The sequence below is a fragment of the Neolamprologus brichardi genome, chromosome 20 (assembly GCF_056152115.1).
Source record: "Neolamprologus brichardi isolate AB-2024 chromosome 20, ASM5615211v1, whole genome shotgun sequence".
Classification (NCBI taxonomy): domain Eukaryota; kingdom Metazoa; phylum Chordata; class Actinopteri; order Cichliformes; family Cichlidae; genus Neolamprologus; species Neolamprologus brichardi.
Window position 1 is genome coordinate 5,324,132 of NC_142123.1, and position 19,353 is coordinate 5,343,484.

At 43.5% G+C, this 19,353-nt stretch overlaps 1 protein-coding gene across 3 annotated transcripts in view; it reads left to right on the forward strand.

Moving 5' to 3' along the window:
- casz1 (castor zinc finger 1) overlaps positions 1-19,353 on the forward strand; it is a 75,375-nt gene that overhangs the window by 40,409 nt on the left and 15,613 nt on the right. For all 3 annotated transcript variants that reach the window (XM_006785521.3, XM_035905457.2, XM_035905458.2), the window contains exons 2-8: positions 975-1,535; positions 6,852-7,749; positions 9,507-9,572; positions 12,178-12,268; positions 14,601-14,765; positions 16,368-16,540; positions 16,877-17,745. In XM_006785521.3, coding sequence (XP_006785584.2) covers positions 975-1,535; positions 6,852-7,749; positions 9,507-9,572; positions 12,178-12,268; positions 14,601-14,765; positions 16,368-16,540; positions 16,877-17,745 — 2,823 coding nt within the window. The remainder of the gene's footprint in view (positions 1-974; positions 1,536-6,851; positions 7,750-9,506; positions 9,573-12,177; positions 12,269-14,600; positions 14,766-16,367; positions 16,541-16,876; positions 17,746-19,353) is intronic.

Consider the following 19,353-nt stretch of genomic DNA (forward strand, 5'->3'; position numbering starts at 1 on the left):
CGAAAGGTAACAGAGTGCAGTTTCTGCCCTAAAAAGGTAGCTCTGGATATGGAATGCCACATGCAGCTGTTCCTGCCTCATCACAGGACATGTTATAAAGATAGCCCCACTTGGGTTGAAATAATGCCACCCATTCCTGCCTCAAAGCACATACTATGATGTGCTATTGTTCCGAGAGGCCACGCCGGGGAGAAAAATAAAACGCCGAGACTCATTTAGATGCATAATTTCTTCTGAAGTAAAGATGTGCGAGATACAGAGACGGCGTTTTACGCGCGTCGTTTTTCTTTTAGGAAAGAGAAAACAGGACAGTCGCTGAATCTAATCTCGCTTAATAACCGGTAAGAGATCGGGGCTCTGAAAAAGGCCAAAAGTGCTCAGCATTTTCACTCCACATCCTGACAGCTTTAATGCTATACAGCCCCCCCCCACTCAGTGGCAGGGCCACAGCCTCTTGAGGTGAGAGTGAAGATAACATTTCACAGTGTCTCTATAGCGCTGTCATGTGCAGGATTATGTAGCCGTGTATTTGCAGCTTGTACTACTGTAGGGGGTCTGATATCTATCAGCCTATGGTTTCAGCTGCTTAAGCTTGTTTTTCTCTCTTTTTTTTTTTTTTCCAACCACATCGTGCTAAACTCTGAGCTGACCAAAGAACTGTGACTTAGAAAGATATGTACAGTATCTCTGGGTGTCCTTCCAGGCTCGAGCTGTTATTGTTAAGTGCTTTTTATGTTATTAATAGCAGCAGTCCCTGTTGTATATGTCTGTTTATTTTTCCATTGTGATCTTCAAAATCAGTACAAGTTAGTGACAGGAAAAAGCAGGTTCGAACGATGTTTCCGGTGACACTGAAAGCACGCCTGCTGCCGTTCGTTCAGACAAAAGTAATATTACTCGAGCTGTAACGCAGATAGTTGTGGTATTGAGCAACTTCGCTAATCTTCTATTTGTCTTCTTCTCGTTCCCATCAGCTGAAAGGAGTTTATGCACTGAAACGACCTCAGGAAAACCCAAGATGGCCGCCAAAAGAAAAGGTGGCCTAAAACTCAACGCTATCTGTGCCAAGCTGAGCCGCCAGGTGGTGTTCGACAGCAGCTCCCAGAATGCAGAGGGAGACCAGAGTGTAGCAGACAACAGCGAGCGCGGTAGCTCCCACTACGACGACAACGAGACCAACTTCCCCGAGAGCCTGAGCCTAAATCAGAGCCTAGAGGAGGACCAGAAGCGACGCGAGGCCATTGAGAAGTGGGTCAACGGCGAGTACGGCGACGAGCCCCCGGCTCCTGACGACGATCAGGAGCAAGAACTCAAAGTCAGCAATGACGAAGATGGCCCTCCCGAGGGCGTGTACATGGTACAGCCCAAAGGCTGCAGCGATGAGGAAGACAACGGAGAGGAGGCCGAGCCCGCGGCGGGCTCTCAAGACGGCAGTTACCCCGAAGACAAAGAAGCTGAAGACAGGCCTTCAAAAGATGACGCCTACATGCCGCCGAGTGAGGCCCAAAATCGCCAAGCACCATTCTCCTCTCCAGGTATATTTTCACAAGCATCCTCTTTCACACGCCGTCTTCTAAACGACCCTTTCACACACGGTACATCTCAAAGCGACACTACCTTTGGCCTTCAAAGGCTTAGACAGAGGAGAGGTGACATTGCCACATCCACATAAGCTTAAGCGTGTCCATTATTGGAAAGGGAAACTCTAGAGTTACATTATGAATAGTCAGTGACATTATTACTCTAAAGAGAGATTCAGCTGGCGGGCCAGAGGGGGGGGGAAAACATGAACTTAACTTTACGAAGAAATTCATAACTGGAGTAGGCTTACAACGTAAGGCATTTAGGCGTTTATGCATTCTCCCAGCAGCTGAGGGCTAAGAGCGCATGGCAGGGCCAGGCTAAGCTTCATATTACACCCAGGATTACATATTGAGTCTTTGATTTTTTTCCCTAAGCTCACTAAACTTAGCCACTGCTTCAAGCTCCTCTATTACATGGAGGAGTTTGGCTTTTTTTTTGTGTCAAATCCAAGAGATCAGTTGTCAAATAAGTCAGAAATGGGGAAGTTATATTGCAGCCGCGTATCACACTTAAGTGCAGTATTTTAATACCTTCCCACAAACAACTGTGGCTTCAACAGTGTATTCATTTAATAAATTTCTCAATACTGTGTGCTCTTGTAAATGACTCACAGTAAACCCTGTTTAATATTGACATGATGTTCCCTCGGTATAATTCACTGATTATCAAATAGATAAAGCTGGCAGAGACTTCACACTCTCCCCCGGAATGAGGTTGAGTGCGTGTGTTAACGCCACAAACAATCTTTTAAAGAAAGTGCTGTTTGGTGTCATACACTTTGTGACCCTTGAAAGTTGACACACACACACACACATTCGGAAACGGTGGCCTTGTAATAGCAGAAGTTGAAAACACGGAGCTGTAAAAAAAATGAAAAAACAGAGCTCGGTTATATGAATAGATAAAGCATTCTTCACAGACGCCCGTAGAGAGGAGGGGGGAAGAAGGGGGAAAAAAAGCAATTTGCAGGTGAGACCGGTTGTTGCGGTGCACAAACAAGTCTCGTTTTGTGCGTGCTCACCTCACTTTAACAGTTTTTGTGCTTTCATCTAGGTTTAAGTATGTACCTCGGAGTCGTGTACACATGCTCCTTTTTGTCTTCATTTCTTTTTGTTTTCACCCACTGTACAGCCGTGGCTCTGGCCACACACACACACACACTCATTCAGAATTGGGGGCAGGGGCTTCTCAGAAAATGAAGCAGGTTTCATTTCAGAGGCAAATGAAAAAAGGCTTTGTGGTTTTAATTAGTCATTTTGTTTATTTCACGGCCATAAAAAAGCAGGTCTGTAAATATGCATTACTGTTGTATAGAAGGCCTGCACCTTTCCCTTCACCGGCTCTCTTACTATTTTAAATCTCACAACAAAGCCGATGTTTGAAGACTGCGGGGAGAGCATTCTGCATCAGTTGCAAATCTTGTCTTTAGAGTTTTTTTTCTCTTTTTTTTCCGAGTTGCTCTTTGTTGATTGTAACTAGGGCATCTATATTGCCATGTTTCTGCTCAGCTCACAATTAAAACATCCCCCCCCCCCCCTTCTCTCTCTCTCCCTCTCTCCGTTTCCCTCTCTCTCGCCACTGTCTTTCAAAGGCTGATATGGAGTGCACATAATTATGCATATAAACATAGTGGCTTAATTATCTCTCACAACATCAGTGACAATGTAATTAACAAACATTGCAAGATCAATGAGAGAAACTGCGACCTTCAAAACATTTAACTCCTCACATTGAGGCATCGTGCGGATTTCCTATCAGTGCAAAACCCCAGAATACTTTTCCTAGATAATTTAGATGTCGCATTAGAGCCCTCATAAGCCAGTCAATGGAAAAAAAACAAGTCAATGAATAAAAACTTTGAAAGCAATGACAGAGATGCTCGTAGCGATGGATCAAACAGGCTTGACCATGACTTCCATTTGCAATTCTGGGTTCACTGTAAAAGGTTATTGTTCATTTCAAGCTATTTCAAAGTCCTCTCTATTTACTGCCTGTTAATTAACTAACCCAACAGTGAGGAAGTTTGAAGCCGCATAGTTTTTCGTGCGTGCATGCGCATGTGTGTGTGAGAGAGGGAGTGAGAGTGAGAGAGACAAATTACTCCAAACAAATGCACATAATGTCATTTATTCAAAGCTGCTTTTTATTAGCTTAACAGTGCCCATTTAGACAAAACACACTTAAACTCTATGGCATGAACATAAATAGCTCTATTTAAATTCTTGTACCTTATGAAAAAGCGTGCTTTTCAACATGTTTGCAGCTGAAACAGAAAACACTTGTTTTTCAGCCTTGTGGCTTACACTATATATTTGTTGTTCGAAACTGACACCGTTCAGAAGGTATCCAGGCTCTAGATTAGTCCATATATAGCTACTAGCATGCATCTTTATCATCAGCAACACCTCTGCCTCTCAGTCCTGCGAGCGCTGAAGCTATGCCACACTGATGGCCATGTTTGGTCAGCAAAAGGAGATATAATGCCCATCTGCTATCATTATCTGGGAGGGAAAATGCAGCCTAATTGCCTCAAATATAGACAAGACAGGTCTGTGTCATGTGTTGGCTTTTGTTTGCTTGAAGTGTCAAGATTAGAAACCACTTCTTTGTGGATTTTCCCAGCCCAACAAGCAAGTGCGGACAGAAATGTCAGGCGTGTTAGCGAGCAGTGAAATGGATGAAGGTGAAAGAGAGAGAGGGGGGGAGAGTATTTTATTTTTCTTTTAATTTAAGGTGGGGGGGGGGGGGGGGGGGGGCTGGGACATCTCAATCTCGATTCAACCCATACACAGTTTCCCACTCGGTGTCACATGACACGATTAAGAGGCAGCCAGATAGTGTTTGAGTAGAAACCTCATTTACATGGTGTTTTAGAAGGGTTATCTCCTGTTGGTCCCCGTCATAATCCCTTCAAGTCCAATCATTTGCCTTTCATTGATAACGCGTCACGTGGCTGCGCTGATGAACAAAGAGTCTAGGCTAATTTTTTTTGGTGGGGGGGGAGAAGTGGCGATAATACCATGAGGAAATATGAAAATAGGGACGTGGCGGAAACTACTCTCTTTGCAGTACTTACAGGTATCCTCCAAAAGGAATGGTGAACAGGCCCGAACCTCTTTATCTGAGGTGTTGTGTAATATATATTTAACTCCGAAAATTTTAGTAACGTGCTATTTTTGATTGTCATTCTTCAGTCACGGAAGAAGTGTAGTTAAACTTTGACTTATACTGGTGTGGGTGGCTCTGCCCTAACTTTAGAGCCAAATGGATATGCTGTGACCTGAGACGCTCTCATAAACGAAGTAGCAGTAAAATCCAACAAGTGCTAATTTAGCATATATTCAAATCCCATTTTAATATTTTTAAAGGACTCTTCACTCAGATGTGTTGAACACCTTATTTGAAAACTCAAAAGTATAGAAGAAGCTGTTGTCCTGTGCAGTGTTTTTCTGCGGTTCGCGTACATGTGAAAACATGGTAGATTTGATAAAACGATCTGAGGCAAACATGTAGGCATTTCCTCACAAATACCTGATCTATTTCTCTTAAATTTTTCATGCCCCTTTCGATCTGTTCGGATACTCTTTCATACCGAGCAGAGGAACAGCCCCAACACGGTGAATGGAAATTTGGGGATTATTTTACATGCTGCGCAAGAGATGTGAAAAGCAGGGCACGGCGACTGATTTAGCAATAACTGAGAAATACGAGACAAGAGCAGAAATATTTGTGTATTAATTACCTCGGCGATAGGTGATATTACCTCTCGCCAGCTCGTGTGTGCTCTGCTGATGAAAACAGCAATAAAATGTTTTTTTAAAAAAAGACTTTGGACCCCGTCCCTGTGACTGTGCCAGGGTTGAGTTAAGAAGGCCAAAGGTTTTACGTGGCTCAGTTGACATTATCATCTGCATTACTAGCATATCTGTGCTCTGGCCTCCTGTGTAATATGCAAACTGGCACAGCAGCATTTTTTTTTAAAGTTGGACCTACAAACACAAGTGTTTCCTCCTTCTCCCGTTTTTCTTTTGATTTCTGTCTCACTCGCATTCTCGCTGCGCCATTTCCTCCCTATCCACGCTCCTCTATTCTAAGGCAGAGCTCGGTCCGTCACTGCTTTTCAGGCCAAATCATCTTTGCCTTTTCCCCACTCTCTGACCCCATGCGTTAACTTGGATGAAAGTTAATGGGGCAGAATTAATCTCCACATAATGCAATTAAACTATACATCAACTATATTTCGCCCGTGTCCTTGGGGAAGTTGTCCAATTTAATGGACTCTTAAAATAAAAGTGATGTTTCAGTTTGCAAATGTGTTTTCATTTCTGAAGTTGACTTCAGTAAGACTGTTATTTTAAAATATGCTATTCCAAGTTTCATAAGGGGATGATATGAAATGCTTATAATATGAGGCTAATAATAGTGAGAATGAGTCATCAGATAAAAATTCAGGGTTAAATGCACTCATAATAAATGCACATTTCTGTATATTTTGTTTAATATTTTGGATGACTTTCAGTATTTAAGTATCTTGTATGCATGATATATATACATGCTTTTTATACCTAATTTTCTACTTCATTTTTATATCAGGAGCACAGTGATTTTAGAAAATTAGATTTCTCTGTGAGTCTGTCCTCTGGTACAGTCCCCTGCAAAATTCTGCAGGACTGGCTTATAGTGCAACCAAAACAGGAAGAGCATTGCCTCAGACTGCTTGTTTGTAGACACATAAATACACGAACATTTACAGATGCTGTAGGTTGCAGTGCAGAAGCACTTTTCCTGTTGTCAAATTTGCTATCGTTTGAAATAACCAGAAAAATAACATCCAGCTGTTTTAACCATTGATTGTAAAGGAACACGTGCACTCGCAGTAGATGCAGTCATATTAATTTAGTCATTTTGCATGACCACAACAGAGCATTATTGTTGACAGAATGTTGTTTCATTAGTTTGCATGACATAATATATTTTGCTCTTTTCCAGATTAATTCATTTGTAACTAGCAAACTTGATGAAAAAACACATTAACACATGTTTTAGCGAGCATCAGTAAGTATGAAGGGAGAGGGAATCATTTCATAGACTGATTGAGTGACCTGAATTAGACTACTGATTAAGATGTCTTGAGCAATGGGTTGACTTGTGATTAATTTCTCTGCTCGACAGATCAGTACACATTAAATATATGCTAATGGAAAAAACTTTAATTATCGGAATTATACATATTACATAGGAGATCTTTTCTTGTTGTCTTTGTGCAGGAGAAGCGTCTGCCCTGCGAGACTATGCAGCCAACACCATGAATGAATTTCTGGGAATGTTCGGTTATGATGACCAGCAGGTAAGGGATGAGCTGACCAAGAAGATCAGCTTTGAAAAGCTCAAAGCTGCTACCTCAGACCCCTCATCCCTCAGCAGCGAGGAGGCCTCACGGCGTGCCCGCTTCTCCAAGTACGAAGAGTACATTCGCAAGCTAAAAGCTGGAGAGACCCTACCTTGGCCCATGCACGCTTCCCCGCCTAAACCAGACGACCTCAACTCAAAACTGGCTCAAGATAAGAGCGCTACCATTCTCCAGACCTCTGGTTGTCTACCAGGAGCCGAGGCACAGATTTACCCCTCCAGCCTGGACCACAAACAGCCAGTAGCACCTCAGCTGGGTAATTCTCAGCCAGCTAATCCCTCTCACATGCAGAACATGGCCCGAGCGTCCAAGTATGACTTCTTTATTCAGAAGCTGAAGATGGGCGAGAGTTTACAGCAGCAGAATGGTAATGCTTACAAGAGACCCTCAAAGTACGACCTGGAGAACATCAAGTTTCTGCTCCCCTTCAAACCCGGTGAGGGTAACCCCGACATGGGCGGTTCCATCGCCTTTAAGACTGGTAAAGTGGGTCGCCCTTCAAAATATGACATCAGAACAATTCCGAAGCTAATGCCAGGAAACCCCGAGGCCTCACTGGTGCCCAGTGTCCTTCCTACGCCACCGGGGAACCCTGCAGCTCCCGGTGTCCCCGCTGTAGGCGCACCTGGAGCCAGCATAGCGCCAGGGCTTACAGTGGACCAGGCGGGCCACATAAGTTTCAATGCCTCTGACTACCTGAAGTCCAGCTTTTCCAAGACTGACTCCATCACCACTGGCACTGTGTCCTCTGTTAAGTGAGTGTCCTCAAACTTTATAATTTATAGAAGCTGTAAAAAGAATTTGCAGAAAATGTTTCTGATTCACATGATGAGATTTGTGTTTCACAGTGAACTAAGGCAACAAATTGTATATTTCTATTTGGGAGCCTTGAGCAACACAACAGGACCTTCTGCACCCAGTTAATTCTACAACTTTATGTCCTTAGTTAACAAAAGATGATAAAATATATGATAGTAGTTACCCACTTGCATCATATTTACAGTCTCCCAATTCCCTGGGAATTTGCTAAATGTGACTTAAATATTGTTTGACATATTGCATGTGTTATTTTGCACCAAAACAATCCATAACTCTGCTGAAATCTGCTAAAAACCTACATAGCCTGCCGCTGAATTTATCGTTTTAAGTTTGCTGGTGGATACCGCCTTGTCTGCCTCGTACACTCTGAGTCTCTCTCAGTGGAACCCCTTTGGAGCTAATGTGAGGCTCACATACACTTAACTGCTACTGTGAGTCAGTTAGCCTCACGCAAAGGTAATTGCTACCTTCACAGCAGCCAACGGGAATGTAGTGTGAAATGGCGCATAGCGCCCAATAGATCCACGACATGATGAGTTGCGAAGGCGCATGAACTGTTTACTCGCTGTAGCACTCCGTGGAGACTGATTTAGCACAGTCATCGCAAAGTGACTGACTTCCTTCGTTTGGCTAGGGTGTAACAACTCTCCCTTTAATTACTTTGGAGCCATGACTAACCTCCCAGCGAGTCACAGGGGCCGACTCAACACTGCCTGACGAGTGCACTTTAAAGGAACCAAACGAGGGGTTTGGGGAGCTAACCTACAGTCGTGTGCTCTACCAGTAGGAAACAGCTCCCAGAGTCTGTTTGATTGGTTTTGACCTTGTCTCTAGTTAGTCAAGACCTATCAAAGACACTGTTCAAGAGCCCTCAGGCACCCCTCCCTCAGGTTTTGGCCTTTGTCAGGTTAGGGCTCAGTGAAGCTGCAGCCGTGGCTAACTGACCCAGTCTGGTGCTTGTATACAGGCAGGCGATGGGGTACTAGGGAAAATGTCTGGCAGTGTATCTTCCCCTCTGGGCCAGATTAACCTCAGGTCATCCCTGTGTGGAGCTGCTCACATGGAGCTAAATGCCACTTGCTGCGAGGGAGCAAACAGGACCAATACTGTGTTATGACTGTTATTATACAGGCATTACTGCTGCCAGCTTCATAAAGGGAATCAAAACCAACACAGGTGACAAAAAAGGACCGTTCCTTGATTTCCCGCATAAAAATGAATTCATTTGACTCGAACCCGACGCGGCGAACTTGATCCTGCGCAGCTAAATCCTCGGTGTTGCCTTACATATTTGTTTGTGTCCGGGCTGATCGGAGACGACTTGACATCAACATTAGAGCCCGAGCCCCTAGAGAGTATCCGAAAAGGCGTTTTCAGAGCTTTTTCTCCGCGTGCCCATTATCCCGTTTTGCATATGAGCACTCACCAAAATACCCCCATAAAAGATTAATGTCCTTTTGCTCCTGCATTTTGCCTTTCATTGGTCGGAAGACCATGCATCAAAGTGTGTGTGCTTCCATCCTTGATTCATACTTCGCACGAAAACGCTGTTATGCCACAGGAAAATGTATATTGATAGTCCAAAGTTTGGGAGCGGCTTGTAAGTAAATATTGTGTCAGTTTGTTTTTATTAACAACAGGCAGCCCAACCTCACCATTAATCCTGTCTCCTTTGTGTTTGCTCTTGCATTAGGAATGGTCTGCCACCAGATAAACCCGCCAGCGACGACATCAACCTCTACCAGAAATATATTGCCAGGTATGCAAATCCCTCAATGTGCTGCACCAATGAAAAAAAACTGAAAACAGAGGCAACGCTTTTTTTTATTATCCACCTATGGTGCATTTTATTCAGTGGTATGAGAATGTCTGTGTGCAGTAAATTAATTAAGAAAAGACTGAAATTTATGTGCTGAGTGGAATCTGAAGGATGAGGGGGTAATGAAAGAGAAATGGCTTGATGATAGCTTACTGGAACTGGCTGAATAAATGCTCACAGTGTGTAAAGCACTAAAACATTAAGAAGAACATAATCCTCGCGCAACTTTGTATTATTAGCTGCGACTGACGTTGAGAGGATATGAGACGAGGCCGCGTTCTTCTCGAGGTTCTGCGGTTTATTGTTGAAAACGCGAGGAAGCGACTGATCTAAAAACTCAGTCATTCACACCAAGAGAGACAAAAGCATCAGGGGAAGCGGGCGGGAGGGTGGGTATCTTATGTTTCAGTGGACACGGAACAATGTCTTCCCAATCTGGATTCATCTTGAGCCGACACTAGAAAGGTGATTATCGCTTGTTTGTTTATTCCGTTTAAAAAGAAAGAAAAACAGCATTTGAAAAGCCAAAGTGGCTTTGGCGTTAATGATTACTTCTCCAAGCCATAACATGAAGGGCACAAATCAAAGCCTTGGCACTGACAGACACGCTCATACACACATCCTCTTCTGCGCATACACACACACACAAAACCCCTTCCTTGGACTGATTACATTTTGCAAGAAGATTTAATTAAGGAATTTTTAATGAGGCTTCTGCTGGCACTGCCAAGAACTGTTTTGATATTTGCGCTGCATAATGCATAAAATTTGTCTAAACATCTCGGCAGTTGATGCACGGGGAGGTTGCAGATAAGCCCAGATACAGTTTCAATTTCCGTGTTGGGGTTGAGAAAAAAAAAAGGGAAAGCAAAGAAGAGGAGGGAGGAAAGGAAAAAAAATGGAAAAGGAGGGCTCATAAAAAGGGCAAATGTAGTACCGAGAGGGGAGGTAGAAACAGGGGAGTGTCCTCTTTAGAGCCAAGGCTAATGAGTGCACAGTAACACTAAAAAGCAGCTTTGTAAATGTGTTTGTATCCACGTGTGTCGCAAAAGGGAGAAGGGGGGGGTGAAAAAAAAAGTTCATCTCGCCACCACGCTACAGTTTGATGATTTAAAGAGCTTTCGTGGTAGTGTTTAGTTGCAGTTTTCACTCTTTAAATGCTTTCATGCACCAACCATTGCCTCGGCACTTTGATCTGTGTATCTCTATTGTAACTGGAGATGCGCTGCAATCTCTGTATCGTGGCGATATTAATATTTAATCTGCTGCTGAATAGCAGAGGCCCATTAGGCCCCCTGACGCGGCAAGTGGGAATTGTCCAGAGGCAAAGTGATACAGCTGGGCACTGAGCAGAGGGGTGGGCCATAGTCTCAGGGGGATGAGAGGGGGGGCTTTGTGTGTTCATCGGTGTGAGCGTGCATGTGCGTGTGTGTGAAAGATGTAGTATAGAAAAACATTTATAGTTTGGCCATATGTTGCCTGGTTTGTCTTCTGGTTCTGCTTTGAGCTCTTTTAAAAGAGCCATCAGACCTTTCCAAAAGCCGCCGTCTTTCTCCGTCACTGTTTTCCAGCCTCGCGCGCACGCACGTGCTGCCAACTTAAAAACAGTAGTGGATATGCCGTTCAATTAACTTAATGAACTCAGCAAAGTGATCTGTAAATGCAGCTCTGGGATAATCCTAACAAGGAAAAAACAGAGAGAGAGATGGAAAAATATTACTTAGCCTCCTTTTCCCCCTCTCCTCTGCACTAACAGATGGAGTTCTTGGCAGAGGCAGCGCAAATGTTTATTTGTGTGTTTTCACTGGTAATTGGAGGATTTTAACAGTCATCATCGTCAGGCTTATAATCACCACCGTAAAAGTGGCTGTACTGTGGCAAGTAGCTGCCTTTTCTTTCTCTTTTTTTTTTCAATGTAGAACCAGACTAATATCTGGTTTCTGCACTCCAGATAAAAGAAAGCGAAAGGGTTTTGAAGAGGGCAAAGTAGACAGAGCCTTTCCTGCTCCTCGGGGTACCCGACCCTTTACCTTGCAGAGCAAAAGTGTGGTTAACCTGAAAGAACTGTGCATTGATTTGACAAGCTTTCTCACAGCAATGAGAAATAAAGTAGTCATGGGGCTCTTGGTGATTGAGCGGCTGCGTGTATGTCTGTGAAGGAAAAGGCTTTCGGTGTAATAAGGGTCTCTTACGGCTGCTTTAGAAATAAATGGAGATAATTCGGCTGAAATTGGTGTGACAGACGGGTAAATTGTTGCAAGCAGAAGTCAGTTTGAAGGCTTGAGCTGCGTTACCTTGAAGGTGAAATTGCGACATGAGCCTTTGAAAGCTTCACCGCCTGTGTTATTTGGTTCTGTTTCAGGTGTTTTATAATAATTTCTTCATTAATTATTCTTGATTCGCTGCCGATCTTTTTTTTTTTTCTTTTTTTTTGAATTAAACCGACCTCTTTGGAAGCTTCAGCTTTTTCCTCCTGATGTGTCCCCAGGTTTTGTTGTCCCTGCTTCGTGTGGCTCTTAAAACGTGTCCTGTAATTTGGTTTCAGGTTCTCTGGAAGTCAACACTGTGGACACGTGCACTGTGCCTACCAGTACAGAGAGCATTATCACTGTATGGACCCTGACTGTAACTACCAGGTGAGCGTGAGTACCTAATCTCTTATACACATTAAACATTGCTCAAGCATTCACACCTATTCACAGCTTAGAAAAGGTCATTTTGTTTACGGGGCCACCATCACTGGTCGAAACCAACTAGTGATGGTAAACTGCACTGACTATCATAGCACTCTTAGATGCTGGTGTCCAGTTTACCAAACAGCCTATGGGTAGTTGTATCTATCCAGTTTTCAGGCATCTTCGGGCACAGTTGGCCTTTTATTACAAAGGTTAATTGTAAGTATCCTTAAATATGGCCCCTTTTTAAAAAATCGATTTGTTCTTTGTTTTTCCTTTTCTGAAGACACTGCCACCGTAAGGGGCCTGGCTTTAATCCACTTTCACGGTATTAATCTTGCCCTGGTCCCATGAGGTGTCATGTATGGCACAGGAAGGAGAAAAAAAAACAACACAAAGCAGATCACGATACAGGCCTCGTGTTTGCTGTAGCATATGGCCCAAAAGAGTTAGACAAACACGGGTAGATTTGTCAAAAGATGTAGAAAAAAATCCACGCGCAGCTCGAGCCGTGTGTATTTTCCTTCCTCTCTTAACAAGTTTCTGAATTAAGCCATCTTCAGATGTAATCTACAGTCTGCTCCCGATCAAGAGAGATTACAGCTTGATAAATATTGTTTATGTGGTGAAAAGCATTACAGATCTAAGCTTTCATTTTCTGCTTGAATCCCACTTCACAGTCTGATGAGACACATTCTTGGAGGAATACAAAGGAAAATCATTTCATGTCATTATTTAGAGTGTTAGTTCAGGTTATCATGGCAATTTCCACGGTCAGGTCCACATTTCTCTGTTGCTACTGCGTCGCATGGAAACACAGATATGCTTTGGAAGCCAGTTCCCAGGATGTCAATACTGAAAAAAACAGGCAGGCAGTGATGAGCAGCCCCCTTTCAAAGCGATAACTCATGAAATGTTACATGACACACACTCCTGGAATATTATCCCACTGCCAGCCTCTGGGCGATTGGCTGAGTCTTAACATTCTCCTTTCATGGGCTTGTACATGGGAGAGAGTGTGCATCTTGCCACACTAGTGGGAATCCTAAAATAAATGTAGCAAGTGGCTCCCAACCTTCATCACCACTCAACTGAAAATGAGATCTTTTTCCCAGTCAGCTCTCTCCATGGCCTATTTTGGACGGCTTGATGGATCGAATGTACCATGACCACAGTTCAACCTGTCATCGTTAGATAACAGAAAAGTGCAGGCCTGAGATCTGTAAAAAAAAAAAAAAAAATTTGCAAAAAGAGAAAATCTGAGACAATCATCAAAATTTTTTTAATTTAGGTGTGTCAGAAATCTGCAGCGGGAAAACACCAACAACAGGGGAATGAACGGCTGTGAGATCTCGGCTTTTTACTTGTGTGCAAGTGGAACACATGACACAAAGCAATTACCCTACTTTGTACAGCAATTAGTTGCTCTTTAGAGTCGTTCTTTCTGATGTTTTTCCCTCAACTGGAGATAAATATGGATAGAAGACAGAACTGTCTCATTGATTTAAGCTTCTCCTGTTACAGTTTCTGTAACATCAGCTTAAACCCAATTACAGCAGATTTGGTTGCTGCAGGTCTCCGTGGAGTGACTTTTCTGTTTTACCCCCTTCCGGACTCCTGAGTCTGGGAGGGATTTTTTTCCTTTTTCTTTATAAGAAAAAAAAAAAGATTTATTTAGTAATTTTAAAAGGCGGGTGTCTTTGCATATTCATTTATATTTACAGGCGAAACCTGCACCAAAAGTGAGTGTTAATGCTTTAATTAAAAAGGGAATCATATCTCAGCGAATTGAAAGGGAAACAGTTTTTTGGTTCACTTGTTTGTTTGTTTGTTTTTATTGTCTTCTGTTTTCCCCTGTGCACGTCTGAGAAACCATCTGCATGGAACAGAATTTTCCCAGACACAAAAACATCAGAACTGTTATCTTGCATGTCAATTGATTCGTCTTAATTTCTAAAAAACAGAAACAAAGAGTGTATGGGGAACCTACTTTATGTTCCATGTGGAAGCATCTGCATTCAGAGAGTCTCGGGGCCTTTAAGCGCTGCATTTGGATAGGGCGCAACTTTGAGATATGCAAAGTAAATTAATAACCACAGAATGCATCATGTTTAAAGACGTCCTGTCCCTCTATATTGCCGTGCGCACATCCCTCCCCAACTGCCAATTGGCTCCTGCATGTTGCAGCTGCTGCTTCTACAGAGATAAAGTGACTTGTTGCTGATTCTGTGACTGGTTTAAATAAACACCAACCTGTTGCCGTACACCCCCACCCCCCCTCCCCTTTTTGCAGAGGTTTACCAGTAAGCAGGATGTAATCAGGCACTACAACATGCACAAGAAGAGGGACAACTCCTTGCAGCATGGCTTCATGCGCTTCAGCCCTCTGGACGACTGCAGCGTCTACTACCATGGCTGCCACCTCAATGGAAAAAGCACCCATTACCACTGCATGCAGGTACACTACACAGACTCGCGTCTCCTCTTCCACCTACACACATACCCACAAAATGAACCCACGAAAGCACATGCACAAACACGGAAACAAATATGCAATTATGGTTCCACATGTTTAAGCATTACATATGGAGCAAAACAACCACTGCTCACCCTGTTAAAGAGCACCAAATATAGATAAATGCAGGTAAATTTACAATTCGTAATTCAAATGATATTGCAGAGACACCACATGCTGTCCATAAAAGAGTGTAAAAGGCACAGTTTAAAAGCACTGGTTTTGTCCAGTGCCTTTAAACAGCCTTTTAGGAGCAATGACATCATTTTGTTTAAAACAGGTTAAGTCAGGCAAAAATGAGCAGCTCTATATAAATTATGGCCAACTTTGGAAAATCAGGCCACTTGCAATACGCATGACTTCAGGGTGTTTCAGAGTCACTCGGCTTACCTACATATTTGTGAAGTGGAAACTCACTTTTTCCATTTATACCAGAGTGTCTTTGTAGAGCAGTTTGCAAAACGTGTCCTCGGCTAAATAAAAGAAAACTGAAAAAAAAGGGTGAATACGAGTGAGGCTGCTTGTGCTTTCCCCATCTTTTTACTCTCTCGCTCCTTAATTGGCATGGTTAAAATTCAGTTAGGTGTTTATATAAACTATACATTTTTCATCTTTTAGTACCAAGCAGCCAGTTGAAGATTATTCCCCCTTCTGGATTTGTTTAATTTTTTTCTACATCTGCTTATTTTCAATGTCATTGTGCCGGGAGCTTCTCACCAGCAGGGCAGCAGCGCAGCGCAGGATGGCTTGAGATATATTCTTTTTTAAACCCCTGTAACAGCGTAATTGTTATTAGGACATTTCAGCCCTTGTTTTAACAGTCCCTGAGAACCTGCAGATGTTGGCATCGGCTCTCTTGATTTAAGGGGGAAAAGAATGGAGAGGAATTTTTTTCATTGTTTGACTCAATATGGAGAAGTTGCCCGGTTTGCGCGGGTGAAAAGTGCCACAGATGATATACAATTGCTGCTTTTAATTCAAACATTACCTGTTTTTTCCCCCCCTTTGTTGGCTCTGAGGGCTCATGTGTACCAGAGCATTTTAAACTAAAGACTTAACACAGTCATCTTACTCCTGTCTACCCCCTCCACTACTGAAATCTGTTCTCAGAGTTACAGTAAGTTTGTGGCGACTCACCGTTACTCTTCAAATATGAATTTCATTTTCTAAAAGGCTGCTTTGCCAGGAAGGTACTGTACTTTCAGCAGCCTTCTGCGGCCACTGTCTCTTTCAGTCACCTCCTTTTTTTTTACTTTCCAATTGTCACAATGGCAAGACTGTTTCCAATTCACAGGTTTGAGATGAAACTTGTAATGCTCTGGTGTTGCCACAAATTAAATCTTGAATGTGAGAAAACATCCTTCTTCTACCCATTTCTAGGCCACTAGCATTTTCTTAACCACAATGAGATCCCTCCTCTACATCTAGTACAGTATATCTGATCTTTTATAGCATTTTACAAACCATTCTTGCAAACTGAAACTCATGCATGCTTTGGGCCCAGATCTTGTTTTCGATTACCGTGCTCTGACTCTGCTTTTGCAGGTGGGCTGCAGCAAGGTGTACACCAGCACCTCCGATGTCATGACCCATGAAAACTTCCATAAAAAGAACGCCCAGCTGATCAACGATGGCTTCCAGAGGTTTCGCGCGACTGAGGACTGTGGCACGGTCGGATGTCAGTTCTATGGGCAGAAGACAACACACTTCCACTGCAGGTGGATAGACCTAATGTGTTTGTTTTTTTACTGTGTTAAAACCGACTTTTGGGAAATATTGTTTAAAAAAAAAATCATAAATTAAAATGGATCAACTTAAATTTTACAGCATTGTGACTTGCATGTGACAAAAATCATTAGAGCACTTTGAATAAAAAAAATAAAATTAATAATTATAAAAATGTACTTTTATTGTTTCATCATCACCTCCCAAGAATTTAAACCTCCACCAGGATGTGTCACCAGTTATTATTCCACTTCACTGTAAAGTATCTCAATCATGTGGATCCCCTCCCTGAATCCACACCTGATCCCATTATCCCGTTTGCTTTCCAGGCGCCCGGGCTGCACCTTCACCTTCAAGAACAAGTGTGACATTGAGAAGCACAAGAGCTACCACATCAAGGACGATGCTTATGCCAAAGATGGCTTCAAGAAGTTCTACAAGTATGAGGAATGCAAGTACGAGGGCTGTGTCTACAGCAAAGCCACCAACCACTTCCATTGTATCCGCTCCGGCTGCGGCTTCACCTTTACCTCCACCAGCCAGATGACCTCCCACAAGCGCAAGCACGAACGTAGACACATTCGCTCTTCTGGTGTCATGGGCCTCTCTTCCACCTACCTGGCACCAAAGGATGAGCCCGAGGAATCCAGCAACGACGACCTAATGGACTTCTCGGCCATTAGCAGCAAGAACTCCAGCCTGAGTGCCTCACCCACGACCCAGCAGTCCACTACTGTACCACACCTCTTGAGCACGCCCACCACTGCTGTCTCCTCCTCATCCACATCAGGCCACGGCCTCAAGCCGACCTCCTCGCTGCCCAGTGCGGGCCAGCGTATGTCCACCCTGCTGTCTCAGACCTTGCCCAGCAACATACCGGTGGCCCTCGCTCTTTCCAACAGCACCTTGGCCACCTCCAACCCGTTCTTCCCCCTTATGTCCAGGCTGCCTCTCCAGCCACCTCCTCAAGCTGCTGGCCTGATATCCGCTGTGTCTTCAGGGGCCCACTCCATGCCCACCGACTCACTCACCCAAGGCTGCTCCACAGTCGGGGCGGATGGAGCCATGCCATCTACCCCAACCTCCTTTGCCACCTCTTCCATTATGGAGAAGATCTCTGCAAGCAAGGGTCTGATTTCACCCATGATGGCCAGACTGGCGGCTGCTGCACTCAAGCCATCCTGCAGCCCAGACATAGGTCAGTGAGTGAACAGCCAAGTTTATCTCATATATTAATGATGGATCACATAATGTGAATATAAAAAATTCAAAAGAAAACTTTAGAGCTACATCCAAATCCACATGTTTATGATAAGCTGCGTGCTTTTTCGCTCTTTGTGGACAGAGCAAAGAGAGAGCACTCAGAGGTCATCTCTCTAACTAGCCTAGAGCGGTGAGAAGGGCAGAAAACCCTCTGCTTTCAAGCTTAAAGGGACATTCCGGAGGCATGGTCCTCTGCTCTCGGCTTGTTATTGTGTTGATCGTTTGTTAGATACCCACAATCCATTTGGAGATAAATGCGCTGACAGGGGAGAGTAGAGCCTGTAAAAGTCTCTTATGATGTTCAGAGTGGGGGCTCCTGGGGGTTGTGTTGAACATGTTTCCTCATCATTGGTCTCTTATCTCTGTCTGCGCCCGTTCCAAGCAAATGGAGGTGGAATGAAATTAAGTTCAGAAATTGCGAGAACAAAAAAAAAATAATTTTTTTTTCGTATCCTCTATGAAAACTGATAAAAAGAAAAAACAGAAATCACTCAGGCAGAAATGACTCAATGCAGCAGAGCTAAGAAACAGGCTTTTTTTTTTTCGCCGATGCAAGAACTCAGTCACAGATGCAGTCATCGGCAACGACGCACACTTTTTGAATTTCTGGAAACCTTCTGTTTCCACAAAAACATGTCACCCATAAATTTCAGAGGTAATTGGCTTGTCCGTGTTTATCACATTGCTCTAAACAAAGCCTCTGAATGAAAATGAAGTTAAAGTCTTCAATTGATAATGCACTGCAAGCGCGTGGTCTCGCATTCAGTTGCAGTGCATCCTCCTGCGCTCAGCCTGAGCAGGTGGGGTACGGATTGTAAATGGGACTGCTCCGGATGTTGGGACTGGGAAGGATTACAATTCCTGGTGGTACTCCTGGAGCAGGACAGGCCCTGGGAGAGAGCTGGGGCAGCTGCTCCGAGGAGCCGAGCTGAGCCCGGGCTGTCAGACTGAGCTCCACCTCTGGGCTTCCAGCAGGTAGTCTGGGCCTCCACAGATGGTGCCATCACCACCCCTCTCGATGGCTCACTTAGTTACAGCGTAGATCTCTTTACTGAAAAACAAGTTATTTTAAATAAGCTCTCCTATTTTAATCGCGCACATTTTCGTAAAAGTTTCAGCGCAGACACAGGATGGGGGGTTTGCTGTGTGGTTTTGTTTCTCATATTTGCTTCATAAAATGTGTGAACAGGACATTTGGGGCTAAAATGAGGAGGAAGTGGTTTGTGCTTCTCTGTCAAAAAGGTGTGAGAAAAGTCACTGTGTTTGTGGCTATTTTTCTCAGTGTTTATTTTTTCTTCGGGTTGTGAAACTTCGCCTCTTTTGCGGTGAATTGTGCATTTTTCCTGTTTCTGCCTTCAGTTTTTTCTCAGCTTTTCTTTTCTTTTTTCTTTTTTTTTTTCATTAATGTTCCGCTCTAATTTACCCCTAAGTGTTTTTCCCAGAGATTCGAGCATCTGAAGGGTTTACTAATTAGACACACAGTACAAATGATCTTTCACAAGCTCTGTATCTTATCCGGAGTAATTACATGGTGGTACATTAT